The sequence below is a fragment of the Herpailurus yagouaroundi genome, unplaced genomic scaffold, assembly GCF_014898765.1.
Source record: "Herpailurus yagouaroundi ecotype Mexico unplaced genomic scaffold, PumYag 203, whole genome shotgun sequence".
Classification (NCBI taxonomy): domain Eukaryota; kingdom Metazoa; phylum Chordata; class Mammalia; order Carnivora; family Felidae; genus Herpailurus; species Herpailurus yagouaroundi.
This window is the reverse complement of record NW_024412434.1, coordinates 16,998,202-17,019,002: the sequence shown is the minus strand read 5'-3', so window position 1 is coordinate 17,019,002 and position 20,801 is coordinate 16,998,202. Positions and strand designations below refer to the sequence as shown.

The following is a 20,801-nucleotide window of genomic DNA, read 5'->3' as shown; positions in this document are numbered from 1 at the left end:
GAGGTACAAACTTCTGGCTATAAAATGAGTAAATCGCAGAGATAAAACAAAACAAAACAAAACAAAACAAACAAACAAAAAACCACAGTGTAGGGAATATAGTCAATAATGTAACATTTGGGGCGCCTGAGTGGCTCAGTCGGTTTAAGTGTCCGACTTCAGCTTATGTCATGATCTCACGGTTTGTGGGTTTGAGCTCTGGGCTGACAGCTCAGAGCCTGGAGTCTGCCTCTGATTCTGTGTCTCCCTCCCTCTCTCTGCCCCTCCCCTGCTCACACTCTATCTCTCCCTGTCTCTTAAAAAATGAATAAATGCTAAAAAAGAAAAAGTTAATAATGTAGGAACATTTTATGATGACAGAGGGTGACTTAATTGTGATGAGCACAGAATAATGTACATAATTGTAGAATTGTTATATTATACTTGAAACTAGTAACACTATGTCAACTAAAATAATAAAAATTTTAAAAATCTTACGAATAAATGTAAATGGTCACCATCACCACCTTAGCACTACAAAGCCTTCGTCAGACTGCTAGCTGTTCTTTAATGCCCATTATCCTCTTTTCCTACAGTCATGGTTTGCACTGGGCACACCACGACACTGCTAAAGACGACGTTTTCCAGCCCCCACTTGCAGCTAAATTGATCATCAAATGACTAATCTGGCCAGCTGTAGTATGCATTACTAAGAATTCTGATATCCTTTCCCTTCCCCTTGAAAGAACCAGAACATCTATCTTCGACCCAGAGATGACACTAACAGGACTGAATGACCACTTCTGTTAGGTGAGACCAAAATAAACAACGAAAACAGGGAAACAAAAAATGCTTTTATATTTTCTAAGCCATTGAATTCTGGGTCTCTTTGATACAGCCTGTGAGCCTATACCCTAATATAAATCCCCTGGCTAACTCTTTTAGGTTAACAATAACTGACCATGAAATGCTGTTCTCATGTCATCAGGCAATTAAGTCTGACCTATTCCCACCTCTGTAAGAAGACAAATCATAGTCCAGAACTTGTTCCTCTGAACAATCCCTATTTTTCTAAGAAGAGTTCCATGTGCTGCATTTGTTTATTCCCGTGTGGTTTATTACACATTAGGTAGGTATCACAAAGTAACTCTCCTCACTTTCCAGGAATCTCAAAGATATGGTGATGTTCACATTACTGATGCATTTTCCATCAGATGTCTTTTGCCTGACATTCTAGCTTTAATACCCCAAATCAAACTACCATCCGTATCTGTGACGAAACAAGTCTGGATGCAAAAAATACCTAAAGATGACAACCTAGGACCATTAGCTGATAAAGTGATGTAAATGAGTGAAAACTCAGTGATCAACTATTCCAAGTCAGTTAATATATGTCCCGCTATAGCACTGGAGACTAACCTCTAAAATGGCTACCCCTACATCTAGATTGTTCTTACCCTAATCTCAACCTATTATGCTTATAAGTATGATCACTTTATTCAGTGATATGTAAAAACTGGTCACCTACCAATGATTTCAGTAAAGTAACAGTAATGGATTATATTGAGCTGTCCATTGTCTACTAGTCATTCTTAAAAAAAAAAAAACAACAGCTTATATATGGGAACGTTAGATGGGCTATAAGGGGTGGGGAATCAAAACCATGGCCTCAGTTTTTTAAAGTCATCTTTAAGGGCACCTGGGTAGCGCAGTCAGTTAAGCATCCAACTCTTTATTTCGGCTCAGGTCACGATCTCACGATTCTGTGAGATCAAGCCCCACCTCCGGCTCTGCGCTGACAGTGCAGAGTATGCTTAGGATTCTCTCTCTCTCTCTTTCTCTCTCTCTCTCTCTCTCTCTGCCCCTTCCCAGCTCACGTGCTCTCTCAAAATAAATAAATAAACATTAAAAATAAAATAAAATAAAAGTCACCTTTAATCAGGTAGGATTTTTTTCCCCCTGGACAATTTTCATTCCCTCAAAAAGGTGCACCATTCCTGGGAGTGCTGGGAACACAGGTCGATGCATGGAGTGGACGGAGCAAGTTCCTGTTCCATCTCCTGGTGCCAAAATCTTGTGATATATTGTCCTCAGAGAGAGGACATAGCAGATATTCAACTGATAAGAGCAGGCACTACACTTGATCCTAGCCAAAAGGCCAAGAAGTGGTTAATCAAGTAGCATCTTTAATCAATGCACATTTTGGGAACACGAATGCCAATTAGTTCATTAAAATATGCAAGTTTCTGGAGTACTTCATGAAATCAAATCCAAACAAAGAAACAGAGCTATCGAGTGACTTAATACAACATTTTGTTCTAAAACAAGACATGTGGCAGTTTTTCCTCCCTTCCCAGCTCCACAGCCCCATTCTCTCAAGAAAATGAAGAAAACACAATAGCCCAAGAATCATAAAATTGAAAGGCTAATACGCTTTCTGAGATTCAACATGAAATTAAGACAAATACAGTAAGACCAAGGGGTTTGACCAAGTCTTGGGGATATGATTGTACATTATTAAAATCTGAAATTTAGGGATGAGATGAAAAGCAAAATGGTATCTATTATGGCAACATAGCTTAAATCCACGCCAGTTTCGAGGTCTTATGGATATTTTAAGGCTAGAACAACGATAGCAAAAGCTATTTGTTTCCAAAAGCCAATTACAGAGGCCTATAAAGACAAAATTTAACTCACCTTCAGCAACCTTAACCATATCGAGTTCAAGAGCCTTTGTTCCATCAAAGCAAAATGCCTTGACAGAATTCAGCCCTAACAATAAAGCATTCTGTTTTATTTTTTCTACTTTGTTGGATATTTTATCCAGTGCTATCACTTCTCCCTAAAAAACAAACAAACAAAACACGTAAAAATAAGGTGTATACCCAAAGCAGTCATGAAAACTATTAATGCTGTGGAAAACTGATGAAAAATTATGGTCTTCTCTATTTTACTACCACCCTTAAAGGTGACTTCATTAAGCATCTGACCGTTGCTTTTGGCTCAGGGCATGGTCTCACGGTCATGAGATCAAGCGCTGCATCCTTCTCCCTGCTGGGTATGGAGCCTGCTTGGGGTTCTCTCTCTCCCTCTCTCTCTGGCCATACCCCACTTGCTCTCTCTTAAAATAAACAGTTTTTTTTTAAAAAGTCAATGAGGATGATACCACACTTCTACAAATGCCTTGTGACATTCATATGGTTTTAAAAATATGCTATGAAATGATATTGCAGAGATGGTGAGATTAACTCTTCAATGTCTTTTCTTGCTTTTTTTTTTATATACAACATCCTTGTATGACATGTGCATCTAATGCATAGACAACAATGCTGAAAATTTGCTGATGATGTTCCTAAATGTGACACCAGGTTAGTGGTAGACACAGTTTTCCTATTAATATTTTGACAAACAGGAAAACCATTTCCAGAGAGTTGAACCGGAAAAGTAAGCAACAGCAACTGGAATAAGTTTCAAATGCATTACTGTGGTGATGGGTGAAGGCTACTTTTACAGAAGTACAAGACTAGAGGCTATACTCACATGAAACTTGCTTAAATATCAAAATAAATAACAACACATCAAGAACAGCAATAAAATCTGGAATTCACGCAAGCTCAAATATTTCTATTCAAAGTTGTTCATTTCTGCTGGGGGCCCACTATGGGGGAATTGCCTAACTCCAACTCAACTCTCCACATATCCCCCACCCTTTGGCACTCACCTTGCAGTCCCTTGCCTTTCCTACCTGAGCTGAGCCATAGGACTTGCGTCAGCCAATGGGATGACAGTAAATGTGATACAAACAGAGCTGTGGAAAGGACTTGAACAGGTGGCTTTGCTCTCTGCTTTGCCCTCTGTGCTCCCAACCTTCAATGTTTGCCCTCTGCTGGGCTAGTCCCCTGACTACCCCCTAGCAGGTAGATAAGAGAAAGGAACCAGCAGCAGGGTACCGTAGTGGTCTCTGCTGAGGTCACTTTAGATAAGCCAACACCAGCCAAATTCAAGTGAATGAGCCCACCCAAGACCATGGGAACCCCTAGCTGGCCTGCAGCTGATCAGGTGCACAAGCAAGCCCTGCAGGGATCAACTGAATCCCAGACTCCTGAGCTGAATAAATGTTTAGTCGTAGGCTGCTAAGGTTTTTGTGGTCGTTTTTACACACTAGAAAACGGAACAACAAAACATGGACACACTTAAAATACCCAGATTCTCTTTGAAAGGACTTCTTATTAGAGAACGTAAAATATCTGTGAATAAATACTTCTAAGCCAACACAATAAATATCATATACCATAAATTAAGGCGGGGGGGTTATGATTACTTCTTCAAGGCATATCATAATCTTCACAGTTAAGATTTCAAGGAATCTAAAAAAGGATCTGCATTTACACACCACAACTCCATAAAATGAATCTTGTTCTGCATTTTACACTCTGGTGATATTTAATGCATTCTTCCTTAAAGTTTTTACTGTTACCACTTTAAATTCTTTTTGGATAAACAAGAATATAAGTAAACAGGCAAGTATATCTCCTCTAATGAACCCAGAGTATTAATTCCACAAAATTTAAACAAGTATCTTTTTCTTCCTTACTTACCTTAAGGCCACTCACTGAGGTTATACTAGTGTTACCGCAAGTGTGTCTGTGTGTAGGGTACCTGTGTACAGAAGGCATACATATACACACGCAGTACGTATATATACAGTGCCTATATATAGTGTTTGTAGATACACACATACAGTGCAGAGACAGATTTTAACCTTTCAGTGTAATTATTAAAAATATAAATTTATACATGTTTTATCCCTCTGTGACACGGTGAATGTTTCAGAAGTTACGACAGTATTATATACTAATATGCAAGCAATGTGAATTTTCATCAGAAGTCTTTGGATAAAATGATTTGCACTAATGAAAGGGAAAAGTTACAATTTCACCTTGACACAGAAAATGTTCCTATTATTTTCTGTGCAAGATTGCTTGTAAATTGCTTAAGCATCCTAAAAACCATCAAATACAGATCAAAAATGATCACCTGGCAAAGTCCAACACCTGGCACTTTGGGGAGTGGGCAAATATTACTTCTATGAAGTAAATCAGCTAGAGCAGAAGGGCTTTGGTAAGCCTTACGGACGTGTATTTCTATGCCAGAAAGTCTCACACCTCAGGTAGGTAAGTTTTTATTTATAAATTAGTACTGTGACAAAAATTGTTGAGTTTTCTAGGTGCCTAAGAAATCCTCCCACTGAAGAAATGTGAGCTAATTCAGAAAATCAAGAATGGATCCACACTGCCTCAGTCTTTTACTATCCTGGCTGTGCTCCTCACCCAGCTTAGATTCCACGTGACATCAAATCACTCTCTTCTACACATGCTTTTGTGTCTTAGATGTAAGCATGGCAAAAATGCTGCTGTGGTTAAGCTCCATTCTTCACCAACCTCCTGTCTACCCCCAGGCAGCTTAAAAAAAAAAAAAAGCCCATCATTATCCCAACTAATCCTGCCTCAAATTCATGTCTTCAGGGAGCCCACAGTGCTAACTGGATTCCTACGGCGTGTTGACACCCGTCCTCACTTCCACTTCCTGGACTGGTATTTCCTACCTCCTAGCTCTTACCGCCTCCTTCCCCATCCCCATTTTCATCTGATGACCTTGCTTCCTATTTCACTGAGAAAAGCCAAATGATCAGAAGAGACCATCCAGGTCCTCCCACACTGACCAGCCCACCAACAGCTGCACCTATGTACTCAGCCTCCCTTCTTATTTCCATGGGATAAACTGTCACAGGCTACCAACTAAAGCCACTTGTGCATCAAATCCTAGCCCATGTCACCTCCTCAAAGATACTGTCCAGGAATTTTCCCTGCTTTCTCTGGTGTTACATGTTTCCCCTTTTAATGCATCTCTCATTAGCATATAAACATTATCATTTCTCTCATCCTAAAAAAAGTATTCCCTGAGTTCACCTCCCACTACTGCCCCATTTCACTGCATTCTTTTTTTTTTTTTTAATGTTTATTTTTAAGAGAGAGAGAGAGAGAGAGAGAGAGAGAGAGAGAGAGAGACAGAGCATGAACAGGGGAGGACAGAGAGATAGGGAGACACAGAATCCGAAGCAGGCTCCAGCTGAGCAAGAGGTCAGCACAGAGCCCGATGAGGGGCTCGAACTCACAAAGTGCGAGATCGTGACCTGAGCCGAAGTCGGACGCCCAACCGACGGAGCCACCCAGGCGCCCCTTCACTGCATTCTTGTACAAATAACTACCCTCACCACGACCAAAGGAGCTGTTTTGATTCACTTTTTCAGATTCTTCTCATTCTCAATCCAAGCAAGCATTTCCACTCACCAAAACTGCTCATGAGAAGCTCACCCATCACCTACGTGGTGCTAAGTCACTGGTACGTCTTAGTCCTCCTTTTACGGGCCGGCAACAACATGTGACACAGTTGATCTCTCCATTACCTTTCAGTCCCTTCCTTCACCTAGTTTCCAGGGTAGCACACGCCTCTGGTTTCCCTCTGACATAGCTGGCCACTCCTTCTCCTTCTCCCAGCTTCTGAATGTTGGCCCATGGTACCCAGGCAGCTCAGTCTTCTGGCCTCTTCTACTCTCTACTGCCACCCACACTAGTTTTATGCCTTTACGCATTATCTATATGCTGATGAGGTCCAAATCTCTATTCCGTATATGTTTACATTTCCAATCCAAAGTTTTATTTCCAGTCCAGGCCCCTCTCCTGAACTCCCAGCTCAAATACCCAATTGCCTGTTCAACGTCATCCTCTGGATGTCTGACACTTCACTTTATTATCTCCAAAACTCAATTCTGACTTTTCCCTGCAGAACTTGCTCCTCCCAGTCACCCCCATCTAGCTCGCTCTCTCCATTTCCTCAGGCCCAAATCTGGAGGAGTCACCCTCCATTATTTTCTCATGTCCACAGCCCACTTCCAGTGCGTCTGCAGCTCCTTACAACCTCACCTTAAAAACCACTCCAGGGGCGCCTGGGTGGCGCAGTCGGTTAAGCGTCCGACTTCATCCAGGTCACGATCTCGCGGTCCGTGAGTTCGAGCCCCGCGTCAGGCTCTGGGCTGATGGCTCGGAGCCTGGAGCCTGTTTCCGATTCTGTGTCTCCCTCTCTCTCTGCCCCTCCCCCGTTCATGCTCTGTCTCTCTCTGTCCCAAAAAAATAAATAAACGTTGAAAAAAAAAAAATTTAAAAAAAAACCACTCCAGAACTTCCCGCCTCCATGATGCTTCCCTGAATTACGGTCTCCTAACTGGTCACCCTTGCCCTCTTACAGCTTCTCTTCAATGCAGTGGCCAAAACGATATAGTTTTGAAATAGTAAGGCTTATGCCACTCTCTCTTCAAAACCTCCAACGACTTCCCATCACTCGAGTGCAGGTGAAGTCCCGACACACCCTGCAAGGTGCTCTACCCAAACGTCCTCCCCTGGGCCCTCCCTCTCCGACTGCTCTTTCTCTACCCGTCCTCCTCAGCAAACTGCAGAGGCTCCTCAAACAAGTCAGGTGCCCTCCAGCCTCGGCACACTTGCACTTGCTGTTTCCTCTCACTAAAACACGCGTTCCACAGACCTCCACATTGCTCAGCACCTCCAAGTCTTTCCTCAGAGGCTGCCTTCCCAGTGTGGATCTCCCTCCCCACCCTCCTTCAAACTGCCTCCTCACTCTCCCACCCCCCAAGAACCCCAATTCCCCTCACCTTCCTTCACTTTTCACCGTAGCCCTTATCGCAATCACATATGCCAGACCCTGTATTCATTTAGTTTAGTATCTGTCTCCTCGCAACTATAATGCAAGCTACATGAAGAAGGTGATTTTGGTCACTGTGGTTTATTGCTACACGCCCAGTCCCTGGCACATGGAAGTACTAATTAAATATCTGTTTAATCAACCGAACAATCAATTAAAATCTGACTTCAGATCAAAGTAAGTGAAGACACTAGCATGTCTCAGTATTTTAGGAACCACTTAATTGTATGGAATTTGAAACAAGAAGAAAGATGGCATCAGCCAGCCGTATCCTCTTGAGCTGAAGTACTGCAATTGCAGTATAGAATGGTTACAAGATCACACCGAGTTCTAAACAGGTAAGACTAACCCATAATGAAAGAAAACATACTGTCAAATACATACACACGGAGGTAGAGGCGGTAAAATGTGAGATAAAGTTATCCACGACTTACTCTATCTTGTGACAATAAACCAAGCTTTGTAATTAAGACAGATCATACAGCTTTTATAAGTCTCAAGATGTGTTTGATGTGTATCATATAAGTACATATGTATGGATGGATGTATAATTCGATACTGCAGTAATGTGCAAATTAACTCTTAGTGGCAAAATTGAATAGTTTAAAAAGTATCAAGTCTTATACTTAAGAACATAAAAAATCTCTTCAGTGTTTCATTTAAATGTATATTTATGAAGAAGACTTCTACTTTACAAATGTACTAGCAAATTTGGGATTTAAGAAGATATTCAAATGGTGTTTACAAATGATAATTATGTACTACACTCAACATGTGATGAATCGCATCAGTGAAGAGTCTTCACTTTGGATGAATCTATAATAATTCAGATTATAAATGTCTGCATGTTTCCTAAGTTATACGTAGTGCTACTTTCAACACTGAAATACGTAATATGTTGAGAGTAGTGTTTGCTGTGAAGACAGTCTTACCTGATCATGCATTAATGCTGCAATGTGTGTAGTTTTGCCTCCGGGTGCTGCACACAAATCTAGAATCTTCTCTCCGGGTTGAGGATCCAGAACATGAGTTACGACGGCAGATGGCAAATTCTATAGGGGAAAACAAAAAATCAATTACCAATGACTCTAAATTTTTTTTAATTATTATTTTATTATTTTAATTTTTTAACATTCATTTATTATTGAGAGACAGAGGATGAGCATGGGAGGAGGGGCAGAAACAGGGGAGACACAGGATCCGAAGCAGGATCCAGGCTTTGAGCTGTCAGCACAGAGCCCAGCGCAGGGCTGGAACTCACAAACCCTGAGATCATGACCGGAGCTGAAGTCAAGACACTTAACCAATAGACTGAGCCACCCAGGTGTCCCTCTAAATCCTTTTTTTTAATTTAAAAAAAAAAAAATTTTTTTTAACGTTTATTTATCTTTGAGACAGAGAGAGACAGAGCATGAACGGGGGAGGGGCAGAGAGAGAGGGAGACACAGAATCCGAAGCAGGCTCCAGGCTCTGAGCCATCAGCCCAGAGCCCGATGTGGGGCTCGAGCTCACAGACCGCGAGATCGTGACCTGAGCTGAAGTCGGACGCCCAACTGACTGAGCCACCCAGGCGCCCCATTTTTTAAAGTAGCCTCCATACCCAGTGCAGAGCCCAGCATATAGCCCAGTGCAGGGCTTGAACTCACAACCTTGAGATCAAGACCTAAGCTGAGAACAAGAGTGGGGATGCTTAACCAACTGAGCCACCCAGATGCCCCTAATGATTCTAAATCATTTTAAAATTAAGAATCACAGAACATAAACACATCTTTGGAGGCAGTCCAGTACAGCATCCTCCACCAAAATATGGTTTCTGTAAAAATACTAGTGTCAGGAAATTCACAATTTCCTAGATTATCCTATGATCTCATAGGACCTTCACACGCAAGACACACATGCACAGATGCATTTCCCTAATCAATTTAGCAAATCATGTTTTTTTCTCAACAATTCAGTATTTTTTTAAGTTTATTTTGAGACAGAAAGAGAGCAGGGGAGGGGCAGAGAGAGAGAGGGTGAGAGAGAATCCCAAGCAGGCTCTGTGCTCTGAGCACAGAGCCTGATGTGGGGCTCGAACTCATGAACCGTGAGCATCATGACCTGAGCCAAAGTCAGATACTTAACTGACTGAATCACACAGGTGCCCCAACAATTCTCAACATTTTGAAGGTCAAAGCCCTTTTAGAAATGTAAGAAAGCTCTAGGTTTTTTTCTAAGAAAATGTATAAAATTTTGCAACTTCAGGTGCTTCACCATCTAACGCCTACTTAAGAATTCTAGTTTTATGCTAATGCCAGTCAAAGACATTTGGGTTCCTATCTCCCCACCATGACCACATTTCTGTAGGAGAAAAGTAAAATGTAAAAAAAATCTTATTGTTTCTGATTGGCACCCAGAAATGTATTATGAGACTGGACAACTCAGATACCGCAGTAGTAAATTATACTACAGTAAGTTATACCTTACCTGATTATTAGTATTGATCACATAAGGACTGCTACTCTAGGATAACAGTTTGCCTCAAATAAAATAGAAATACTGGGGCACCTCGATGGCTCAGTCGGTTAAGCATCTGATTCTTGATTTCAGCTCAGGTCATGAGCTCATGGTTCACAAGTTCAAGCCCTGCATTGGGCTCTGCACCGACAGCACGGAGCCTGCTTGGAATTCTCTCTCCTCGCTCTCTGCCCCTCCCCCACTCATGCACACATGCTCTCTCCCTCTCAAAATAAATAAATATTGTTTAAAAGCTAGAATATTACAAAGTAATGCATTTTCTTTAAAGTAATGCAGTTTTTAAATTACTTGGCAAGCAGAGAGCTATTTAAAGTTTAAAGGTGTCCATTCGTTCTCACACGGGAATTGTATCCATTAGTATGTTCTCAAGAACTGGGAGAAGGTTACAATGCTCCCAAGTGAATCCAAGATTACCACTTGAAAACAGAAAATCAACGTGAGAAAGCAGACACAAATGAGCAAGTACTCCCCCTATGGAAACAGGAAGTATTAAAATCAATGCAAATCATTCAGGCATCTGAAGAGCAGTCCCTCCACATTAAACACTAAAAACAGCTTAACCTGTTACAGATTTTCTCTTCAATGGTCTAATTTATTCCAAAAATATTTAAAAATTGCACTCCAATATGAAAACACTAAAACATGTATGTGGCTACTGGAGATTTGGTGATTCCTTATCTGAAGACAACTGGTTATACTTGTCTCCTAATAACATTAATGTATGGGTCAAAAATGACAGAAATCTGCAATCAAACATAAATAATACATTAAGAACCTTCTGGCCATGCAATAAATTGAAATTATCAAACAGTCCAAATGAAAAGGCTTCATTAAATATTTAAATAATGACAAACTTTTCTTAAAATAATTTAGTCTACAACCTTTCTCTACAGTATATCCCAATCCTAGCTACACAAGAGAATCACCTAGTGAGTTTTTCAAAAAAGGTTTAGTCCTGATCTAGAATAGTGAAACCAGAATTTCTGGCAATAGGGCCTAGGCATCAGTGTTTTCAACACTGCCCCAAGTGACTCTAACGTGCAGCCAGATGCACCCCATTGCTATGCTATAGTGATTCTCAACCTTAACTGCACATGAGAATTGCATGGGAGAGCTTTTAATCGTCCTGACCCAGGCCCCACCCCAGTCAGACCAACTAAAACCAATTCTGGTGCTAGTGCCCAGGCAGTAGTATTTATTTAAAAGCTCCTTAGGTTGTCCAACCTCATCTGGCTCTTAAATTAATTATTTACAAGGAACGAGGCAATGAGGAAATTAAGTTTCAGGCACTATGTTTTATTCCAGTTAAACTAAAATGTTATTAAAATATAGCTGAAAGCAGTTCTTGCAAGTATTTAACTGCTAAACTTTTAACTGACAATTACTTCAAATGTGAAGGACATCTAAGATTATTTTGAGATTCTGTGGACTGTGTTTAAGCAATTCAAAAGTTCCCTTTTGACTGTGAAAAGCCAAATGGTATTACACAGTTGTAGTTTTAATGATTGTATACAACACTCCAATTAACTCTGAAAAGTACATTCTAGTATATAACTTCAAGTGCTAAAATGAAAAATAATCAGTTATCAATAGCCCCTTACACATACACATACCCCAGCAAAACAAAGTCTCCAATGCAAAGCTTTTGCATTAGCTGTTAGAAGTAACAAAGAATATAGATGTGGGGATAACGCCAAGGCCAAGAGGTATCCAAAAGCGGGAAAGAGAAAGCGAAAGAGAACCCCACAAATTTCCCCAGGAATTTTTCAGCAGCTCTATAATTCCACCCATTCTATAAACTAACCTCACCAAGTAGGTAGACAAAGGCTACCAGTTGCCAAACTCTTATGCTTATGAAATATGATTTCTTCAAGGTGTAAACTTCTTCAGCCAGTCATCCTATGAACTACCTTGTGTCACAAGTTAAATGGTTATTGAACATCATTCAATAATGTGTTCAGTATCAGCTGTCTTAAATTGTAAGCCAGTTAATGCTTGTGGTAATATATTCCAAGCACCTAGCGGAACTCCAAATTTTAAAACAAAGGCGGGGGGCAGGGGGCTGGCACAGATTACCAAAGAAGAATTTGAATAATAGCGTGTAACTATATAGTAGGTTATATATCCTATGTGTTACACCATCACTATTGTAGAATCAGATAATACACATAAATCTGTTTTCCTGTTTGTTCCCAATGGAAATAATCTTTGGGTTTATGTCTTTTGATTAAACACTGGGCAGAGCAGAAAGTAAATGGCATGTGCATTTAGGTCAGGGTTCAGACATTACTAATTATGAACTGTATATGACCTTGTCCAAGAAACCTAACAGATCTGATACTGAGTATCTTCATTACATATCGGGAGTAGTAACAATAATACCACCTAACCAATGAACTGTAACAAATCAAAAGAGTTACCGTCTGCAAAAGTATGCAATAAACTGGACACGGCAAAATAAACTGTCATATCACAGCAATTGATAACCACCTGACAAAAATGTGTTAGTAGTAAACCATCTGCATCTCACTCAAAGTTACAAATACACTTATATGTATATTAACACATGCATTATTTAGACATTAATATTTTGAGATGGAAAATAATGATTATAATGAGCTGTTAAAGCGCCTTTGGGCAACAGAGGGTTAAAAAAAAAAGTTTAAAATTCAGTTGAGGGGCACCTGGGTGGCTCATCGGTTGAGCACCCGACTTCGGCTCCGGTCATGATTTCATGGTCCATGAGTTCGAGCCCAGCATCAGCAAGCTCCTGTCGGCACAGGACCTGCTTCAGATCCTCTGTCCGTCCCCCCTTCTCTCTGCCCCTCCCCCACCTGTGCTCTCTAGCAAAAATGAACATTAGGAAAAAAAATCAATTGAGAAAAAGAGAGTACGTACAAAGTTTTTTCTTACTGCTCATTAACAAAAGGTAGATCAGAAAAATAAACCACAAAAAATACGGTAATAGAAAAAAAACACTGTATTTGAAATAACTCACTGAAGTTATGTTTCAATGTTAATAAATACTTTGCTTTGACAAATACTTACCTGTAAAAATAAGTAGTTGGGCAGTACATTGTCAAATGAGGGGCTGAGGTATATCGGTTCTGTCATTCTTATGCCTATACCTCTGAAAAGCAGAAAATCTGACATTAGTCTGTATAAAGTCCATACTCTACACAAACTCCACTTCTGGGAACATACCCAAGCAGCCCAATAAATATAGGATGTTCTGCCTTTTTAAAACCTCTTTAACTCAACACCACAATCCTTAGGATATTCCTGTGAATTGTCTATGACTCATTCCCTGCAGTAGAAGGCCATCAGGAAAACTAAAAAGGATAAAGTTACATAAAATTTTCATTTAGGCACAAAGGAGTTTTTCAGAGATTTGAACAAACTGAAAAGAGCAAAGAATGGCTTGAATCTTTAAAAAAACAACAACACACAGTTATTTAATTAAAAATGTTATTTACATTAACATACAATAGTTGTATTGTTATTTTACCTTTTAATTCCAGTATACAGTGCTGTATTAGTTTCAGGTATACAATATAGGGATTCAACAATTCTATACATTATTCAGTGTTCATGAGAATAAATGTGCTCTTAATCCCCTTTATTTCACTCATCCCCCCCCCCCCCCAACGACCTCCACCTCCCCTCTCATAACCATCAGCTTGTGCTCTATCTAACCAGGAGCCTGGTTTTTGGTTTGTCTCTTTTTTTCCCTTTGTTTGCTTGTTTTGTTTCTTAAATTCCACATGAGTGAAATCATATGGCATTTGTCTTTCTTTGACATCTGAGTCTTTATTTATTGATTTATTCTAATCTTTCTGGTAACAGATTCATGATCACTGTTAACAGCAATCAACAGTTTCTGAATCCTTCAGTTTGGAAGGCACTATGCTAGGTACTTGTATGAAAAACAAAAATATACTTGGGGCGCCTGGGTGGCTCAGTCGGTTAGGCCTCCAACTTCAGCTCAGGTCATGATCTCACAGTTTGGGAGTTCGAGCCCCGCATTGGGCTCTGTGCTGACAGCTCAGAGCCTGGAGCCTGCTTCCGATTCTTTGTCTCCCTCTCTCCCTGCCCCTCCCCTGCTCATACTCTGTCTCTCTCTCAAATAAATAATATACATTAAAAAAAATTAAAAAATATATATATATATACTTAAGAGTCATGCCGATGCTAAGAAACAACAAACATGCCATACAACTCTCCTCTCAACTCTTTAGAGAGTAATTGCCCAGTACTGACACAATCCTTACAATGAGCTCTGTCCCATTTTATAAGGGGCAGGGGAAATGATCAGAGCAGGAAGTGCAAGGGCCCAGGAGAACATGGTGGATGGTGATTCATCAGGACAAACATCGCAATCTGACAGAGGCTGTCAGAGACTATCAAAGGCAAGAGGAAGTATACAAATAGTTAGAGAATGCCAAACATGGCCTGGCGTATCAGGCCACACCGCAAAGAGGAAGAAAAAAAGCCAATCAACACCATGTTCCAGGGATTTAAGGGGCACAGAAAAAGCGCAATCTAATAATAAAGGCAAGGATGAGAACAGGATTGAACCCAGGTGCAGGAGTACACGTATAGCATCTAAGTATGGACATTGAGAACAAACTCACCCCTTCTGAACCAATCCTGGAGCAGAAGCATCCATTCCAATGATCTGCCTGACATAGGTAGTTGGGCTAATTTTACTCACAACGCTCCTGCCACCAAATGTGCAAGGTTTTCTCTCAAACCACCCGGGGGTCCTGCAATTCAGTTCAGTTCTGACTCTAACTGCCTGGGATTATCAGGAGACTGCATAGGCTCAAAGGTTCAATCCAACAAGACTGGTCTCACTCCAGATGCCAGCTGCACATCCCAAGGTGCCGCCTGGACTTCCGATCAATTGGCTATAAATTTGGGCGTTTCCACAGTGCCCTCCCCGGTTTGAAAATTCGCTAGAACTCACAGAACTCAAAAAAGCACTTAGTATTACTAGTTTACCATGGAGGATTCAAGTTAGTATTGGCCAAATCAAAGGGATGCGCAGAAGGTATGGGAGAGGCGCATGCATCACCACCACCCGCCACCCTCCCCCCAGCACCTCCATGTGTTTACCAACCTGGAAGCTCTCTGAAGCCCACTATCTAGGAGTTTTTATGGGGGTTTCATTACACAGACACGATTGATTAAATCACCGACTGCTGGATATTAAGTGAATCTCCAGGCCCTCTCCCACCCTGGATGTCCAGGGGTAGAGCTAAAAGTTCCAACCTTCTAACCACGTGGTTGGTTCCTCTCGCTAGTGCCATCTAGATGCTACCAAGGGACCCCCAGCTACCAGTCTTCTCATTACCATACAGAAGACACTCATCGCTACGGAGATTCCAAGGACTTGGGGAGTTGTGTGCCAGGAACCCAAAGACCAAATTATTACTATGCCTCAGAAGGATAAGTTTATACTGCCCTTTGAAGTGAAATAATTGCTGTAGCTATTCATGGACTGCCATCGCAGTGAGATGACTATGATGTCCACTTAGTTCTAACATCCTTTGTCATACAGTAAATATGAACTCCTTTCTCCCCCTTCCCATCCCTTTTATCCTCCCTCGATGTGTCTGCATGAGAGTTAGTTAATCAGTTCAGTCTTTGGTCCTTGCTCCAGCTGGGATCAAATCTAGCCACTTCCTGCACAGTTGCTGTCCCTGACAAGAAAAAATACAAAGGAACCTTCTGAAAAGTCACAGCCTCACATTCAAAAGTCAGTCATTTGTTGGTATAACTGGTATACTGACCTTGATCAACACCTCAACCCCTGCCAAGAGTCTGAATCCATTATGGAACACCTTGAATGCCACGACCCACCTGCTCACTCTTTTGTAATTTAAATGAATTTGTGACTCCCAGGACACGAGTCCTCTGAAAAATACTCAAAACATTAACATTTATAGGCCTGCCTTTCTAATCCAGTTCCCACCTAGTGTTTCAAGTTCTGCTATTTGGGTATCTCCTTCTGACCACCAGCACAAGTACGTTCGTCCATACAGTATTTAACTTAAAGTACAACTTTTTTTGTTAGGTGTATCTCCATATAATAATGCAACGCACCAGATCTCATAGGAAAAACAGGCTATTAGTAAATTAATCTACCTCTATGAAGTCTAAGACTCAACTCTGCTATAATTCAAGAAGCCAAAGGGTGCAAACTTACCAACCGAATAACAAAGTACTACTAGTTGACATAGTTCTAAAATTCCACAAGAAACATTGTGTATGCACAGTGTTCCTTGGTTATGGAAGCATGCTTTTCCTCACATAGGCAGAGAAAGAAATCCTAACAGCATAACTGGATGCGGAGTTTAAAAGTTGAGTTTACAAAAGAGTTTTCTGGAAGATGGCTGCCTGCTACTCCCACCAAAAAACATTACTCAGAAAGGTCTGTCAGTGTAGTAGTTCTCAATAATATAAGAGAATGAAGAGTGGAAGAAGGTTCGAGATGGCAGAATAAAAAGATCCTGAGCTCACCTCCCCCCACAGACACAACAAATGTGCAGCTACATATGGCATAATTCATTCTGAAGGGGACTTAGAGATTGGATGAACAGAGCCCCCACAACAAGAGACAGCACCAAGATGGGTAGAAATGGCAGAGATACATTCCTGATAAGGAAAAAGCCACACCCCAGGAACAACATTCCATGGTCAGAAGGGACCTCAAAGGAATCTTATCTCCCTGAAGAGAGATCGAAGCTCCACATCAGGCAACCCAACCCTTGGATCCTGCATGGAGAGATGAGCTTCCAAAACAGCTGGCTTTAAAAACCAACAGGGAGTAGGTCCAGGAAAATTACAGAACCACAGGGAAAGGAAAACCCACTCAAAAAAGCCTTCCACACAGACTCAACCCAGAAACCAGTACAAATGGTTTCAGATTAGATTAAAAAACCACATCAAAAAGAACAAAAAAGATCAGAGCCAGATCAAAAAGCACATGCACCATAGAAGTAGACCTACTTACTAATCTTGGAACAACTGCTGAAGGGGATGGAGGGGACTCGCCCTGGGGGGTAAGACACTGGGGGCAGCCCTGCTGATGCTGGGATGAAAGGCACCATTTTGAAATTTCCCTCTAGACCGCTAAAGCCACGGTGTGCATCCCACTGAGAATCCCATACGACCCCAGCCCTCAGCAGGGCCTTGCAGTCTACAGGGTGATAATTCCACCCGCCAGCACACCTGCAGCCATCAGGGATGGGCCTCCAGCTAACCAGGCAAGGGAGGGAAGAATGCACCTGGAGCTACTGAGGGGCTGCCGCAAGAGGAGGACACATACAGCCCACCCAGGGAACACCCCTGAAGCACCTGCGTCTGGTGGTCGGCGCGAGAGAATCGCACTTCTGGGCCCTACAGGTCATTTCTTACATAAGGCCACTCCTTTACGACCAGGAGATGTAGATGAACTATGGAATACATGGAAATAAACATAGAGTTAGGCATAATGGGGAGACAAAGAATATGTTCCAAACAAAAAAATAAAACAAAAGAAAAAAAACTAAACGGAGATAAACAATCTACCCAAGAGAAAGAAAGTAATGGCCATCAAACTGCTCATCAAAGTCAGAAGAAAAATGGATACACACAGAGAGAATTTCAACAAAAATAAAATATAAGAAAGTTCCAATTAGAGGTGAGGAATGACAGAAATAAAAATACACTATAGGGAATAAACAGCAGATTACTGATACAGAAGAACAGAGCAGTGATCTGGAAAACAGGGTAGTAAAAGTTACCCAAACTGAACAAAAAAATGAAAAAATAATTACAAGTGTTAAGGATAGTTTAAGAGACCTGTAAGCCAACATCAGTGCACTAACATTCCCCTTCTTGGGGTCTCTAGAGGAAGAGAGAGCGAAAGGGGCAGAAAACTTATTTGAGAAATAGTAGATGAAAGTGTCCCTAATTTGGCAAAGGAAACAGACATCCAGGTCTAGGAAAAACAAAGAATCCAAAAAAAGATGAACCCAAAGATATCCCCACCAAGACACATTATAATTAAAAATGTCAAAAATTAAAAACATAAAGACAGAATCTTAAAAGCAACAAAGTAAGAAAAAAAAAAAAAAAAGCATTAGTTACATATAAGGGAACCCACCCCCTACCCTGCACATCACGCTATCAATTTCTCAGCACAAATTTTGCAAGCCAGAAGGTAGTGAGTGCCACAATATTTTCAAAGTGCTTACAATCAAGAATACTCTACCCAGAAAGGGTATCATTTACAATTGATGGGGAGATAAGAGTTTATCAGAGAAGCAAAAGCTAAAGGAGATCATCACCACTAAATTAAATTTATAATATTAAAGGGACTTCTTTAAGCAAAAAGGAAAAGGCCATAATTAGAAATAAAGATATATGAAAGAAAAAAAAATCTCATTGGTAAAGGAAAATATATAGTAAAGGTAGTGGATCAACCACTTATAAAACTAGTCTGAAGGTTAAAAGACAAGAGTGTAAAATCACCTATACCTGTAATAATTTAGATAAAAAATACATAGGATAAAAAGATGTAAAATATGATGACATAAACATAAAATGCTGCTGGGTGGGGGTGGGGAATGTAGTGATTTTGGAATGTGTTCATAATTAAGCAATCACCAACTTAAAATACACTGTTATATACATAGATTACGTATGAATCTCATGGTTACCACAAACTGAAAATCTAGAATAGGTACACACACAAAAAAGAGGAAGTAATCCAGGCATAATATTAAAATCATCAAGTCCCAAGAGAAGAACAAAGAATTACAAATACAATCAGAAAACAAGTAACAAAATGGCAATAAGTACCATATAAATGATCTAAGCAATGAGTGGGGGCGCCTGGGTAGCTCAGTCGGTTAAGCATCCTCTTGGTTTCAGCTCAGATCATGATCTCACAGTTTCATGAGTTCTAGCCCCATGTCGGGCTCTGCGCTGACAGTGCTGGGGAGGCTACTTGAGATTCTCTCTCTCCCTCTCTCTCTGCCCCTCCCCCACTCGCACTGTCTCTCAAAATAAATAAACTAAAAAAATTTTTTTTCAAACACATAGCATGAATGAATGGCTAAAAAACAAGACCCATCTATATGCTAACTACAAAGATTCACTTCAGACCCAAAGACAAATACAGACTGAAAGTAAAAGGCTACAAAAAAATATTCCATGCAAATGAAAACTAAAAGAAAGCTGGGGTAGCAACACTTATATGAAACAAAAAAGACTTTAAAACAAAAAGGCTGTAATGAGACAAAGAAGCGCATTAAATAATCATAAAGAGAATCATTAACAACAGTAATAATAGGGGACTTTAACATCACACATATATCAATGGATAGATCATCCAGACAGAAAATAATCCAATAACAGCTGTTAAGAACACATCAAACCAGATCGACTTGATACATACAGGATATTCCATCCCCAAATAGCAGCCTACACGTTTTTCTCAAGTGTACATGTAACATTTTCCTAGATACACCACGTTAGGCCACAAAACAAATCTCAATAAATTTAACATTTAACAAGACTGAAATCACATCAAGCTTCTCTTCCTACACAGCAGTATGAAACTAGAAATCAGTTGCGAGAAACTAGAAATCAATCACAAGAAGAAAAGTGCCCACTGATAGATGAATGGATTAAGAAAATGTGGTATATATACATATACACACAGGAATATTAGTCACAAAAAATAATGAAATCTTGCCGTTCATGACAACATGGATGGCCCTCAAGTGTACTATGCTAAGCGAAGTAAGTCAGATAAAGACAAATACTGTTATGATTTCACTGTGGGATCTAAAAAACAAATGAACAAACGAAACAAAATAGAAACAGAATCATAGATACAGAGAACTGATGGGTACGACAGGCAAGGGGGTGACAGTAATGAATAAAATAGGTGAAAAGGATTAATTTTCCAGTTATAAATCAGTTACCAGGATTAAGTTATGGGGGTTAAATAAGTTACAAATAAGATTAAATAAGTTATCAAAAGTGGTGCCTGGGTAGCCCAGTTGGTTAAGGGTCTGACCTTGGCTCAGGTCATTATCTCATGGTTTGTGGGTTCCAGCCCCATGTCGGGCTCTGAGCTGACAGCTCAGAGCCTGGAACCTGCTTCGGGTTCTGTGTCTCCTGATCTCTCTCTCTCTGCCCCTCCCTCGCTTGTACTCACTCACTCACTCTCTCTCAAAAATAAATAAATAAACCTGAAGGAAAATTTAAAAATAAAATAGTTATCAATAAAACATGGGGATGTAAGGTATGCCATAGGAAAGATAGTCAATAATATTGTTACAACTTTGCGTGACCACAGATGGTAACACCTTATTGTGGTGACCATTTTCTAATGCATATAAATACTGAATCACTGTGCTGTATACCTGAAATACAATATTGTATGTCAATTATTCTTCAGGAAAAAAAAAAAATGAAGCCAGTCACACACACACACACACACACACACACACACACACACACACACACAC

General features: G+C 40.4%; 1 protein-coding gene and 1 non-coding gene across 6 annotated transcripts in view; both read right to left on the bottom strand.

The window, feature by feature from the left end:
• NSUN6 (NOP2/Sun RNA methyltransferase 6) overlaps nt 1-20,801 on the bottom strand; it is a 73,934-nt gene that overhangs the window by 31,940 nt on the left and 21,193 nt on the right. For all 5 annotated transcript variants that reach the window (XM_040451285.1, XM_040451287.1, XM_040451283.1 and 2 more), the window contains exons 6-8: nt 13,321-13,402; nt 8,688-8,807; nt 2,677-2,821 (exon numbers count right to left, since the gene is read on the bottom strand). In XM_040451285.1, the coding sequence (XP_040307219.1) occupies nt 2,677-2,821; nt 8,688-8,807; nt 13,321-13,402 (347 nt within the window). The remainder of the gene's footprint in view (nt 1-2,676; nt 2,822-8,687; nt 8,808-13,320; nt 13,403-20,801) is intronic.
• On the bottom strand, nt 1,961-2,149 carry LOC121014939 (U2 spliceosomal RNA). Its single transcript, XR_005783526.1, has one exon. It is a non-coding gene; the product is annotated as a U2 spliceosomal RNA (small nuclear RNA).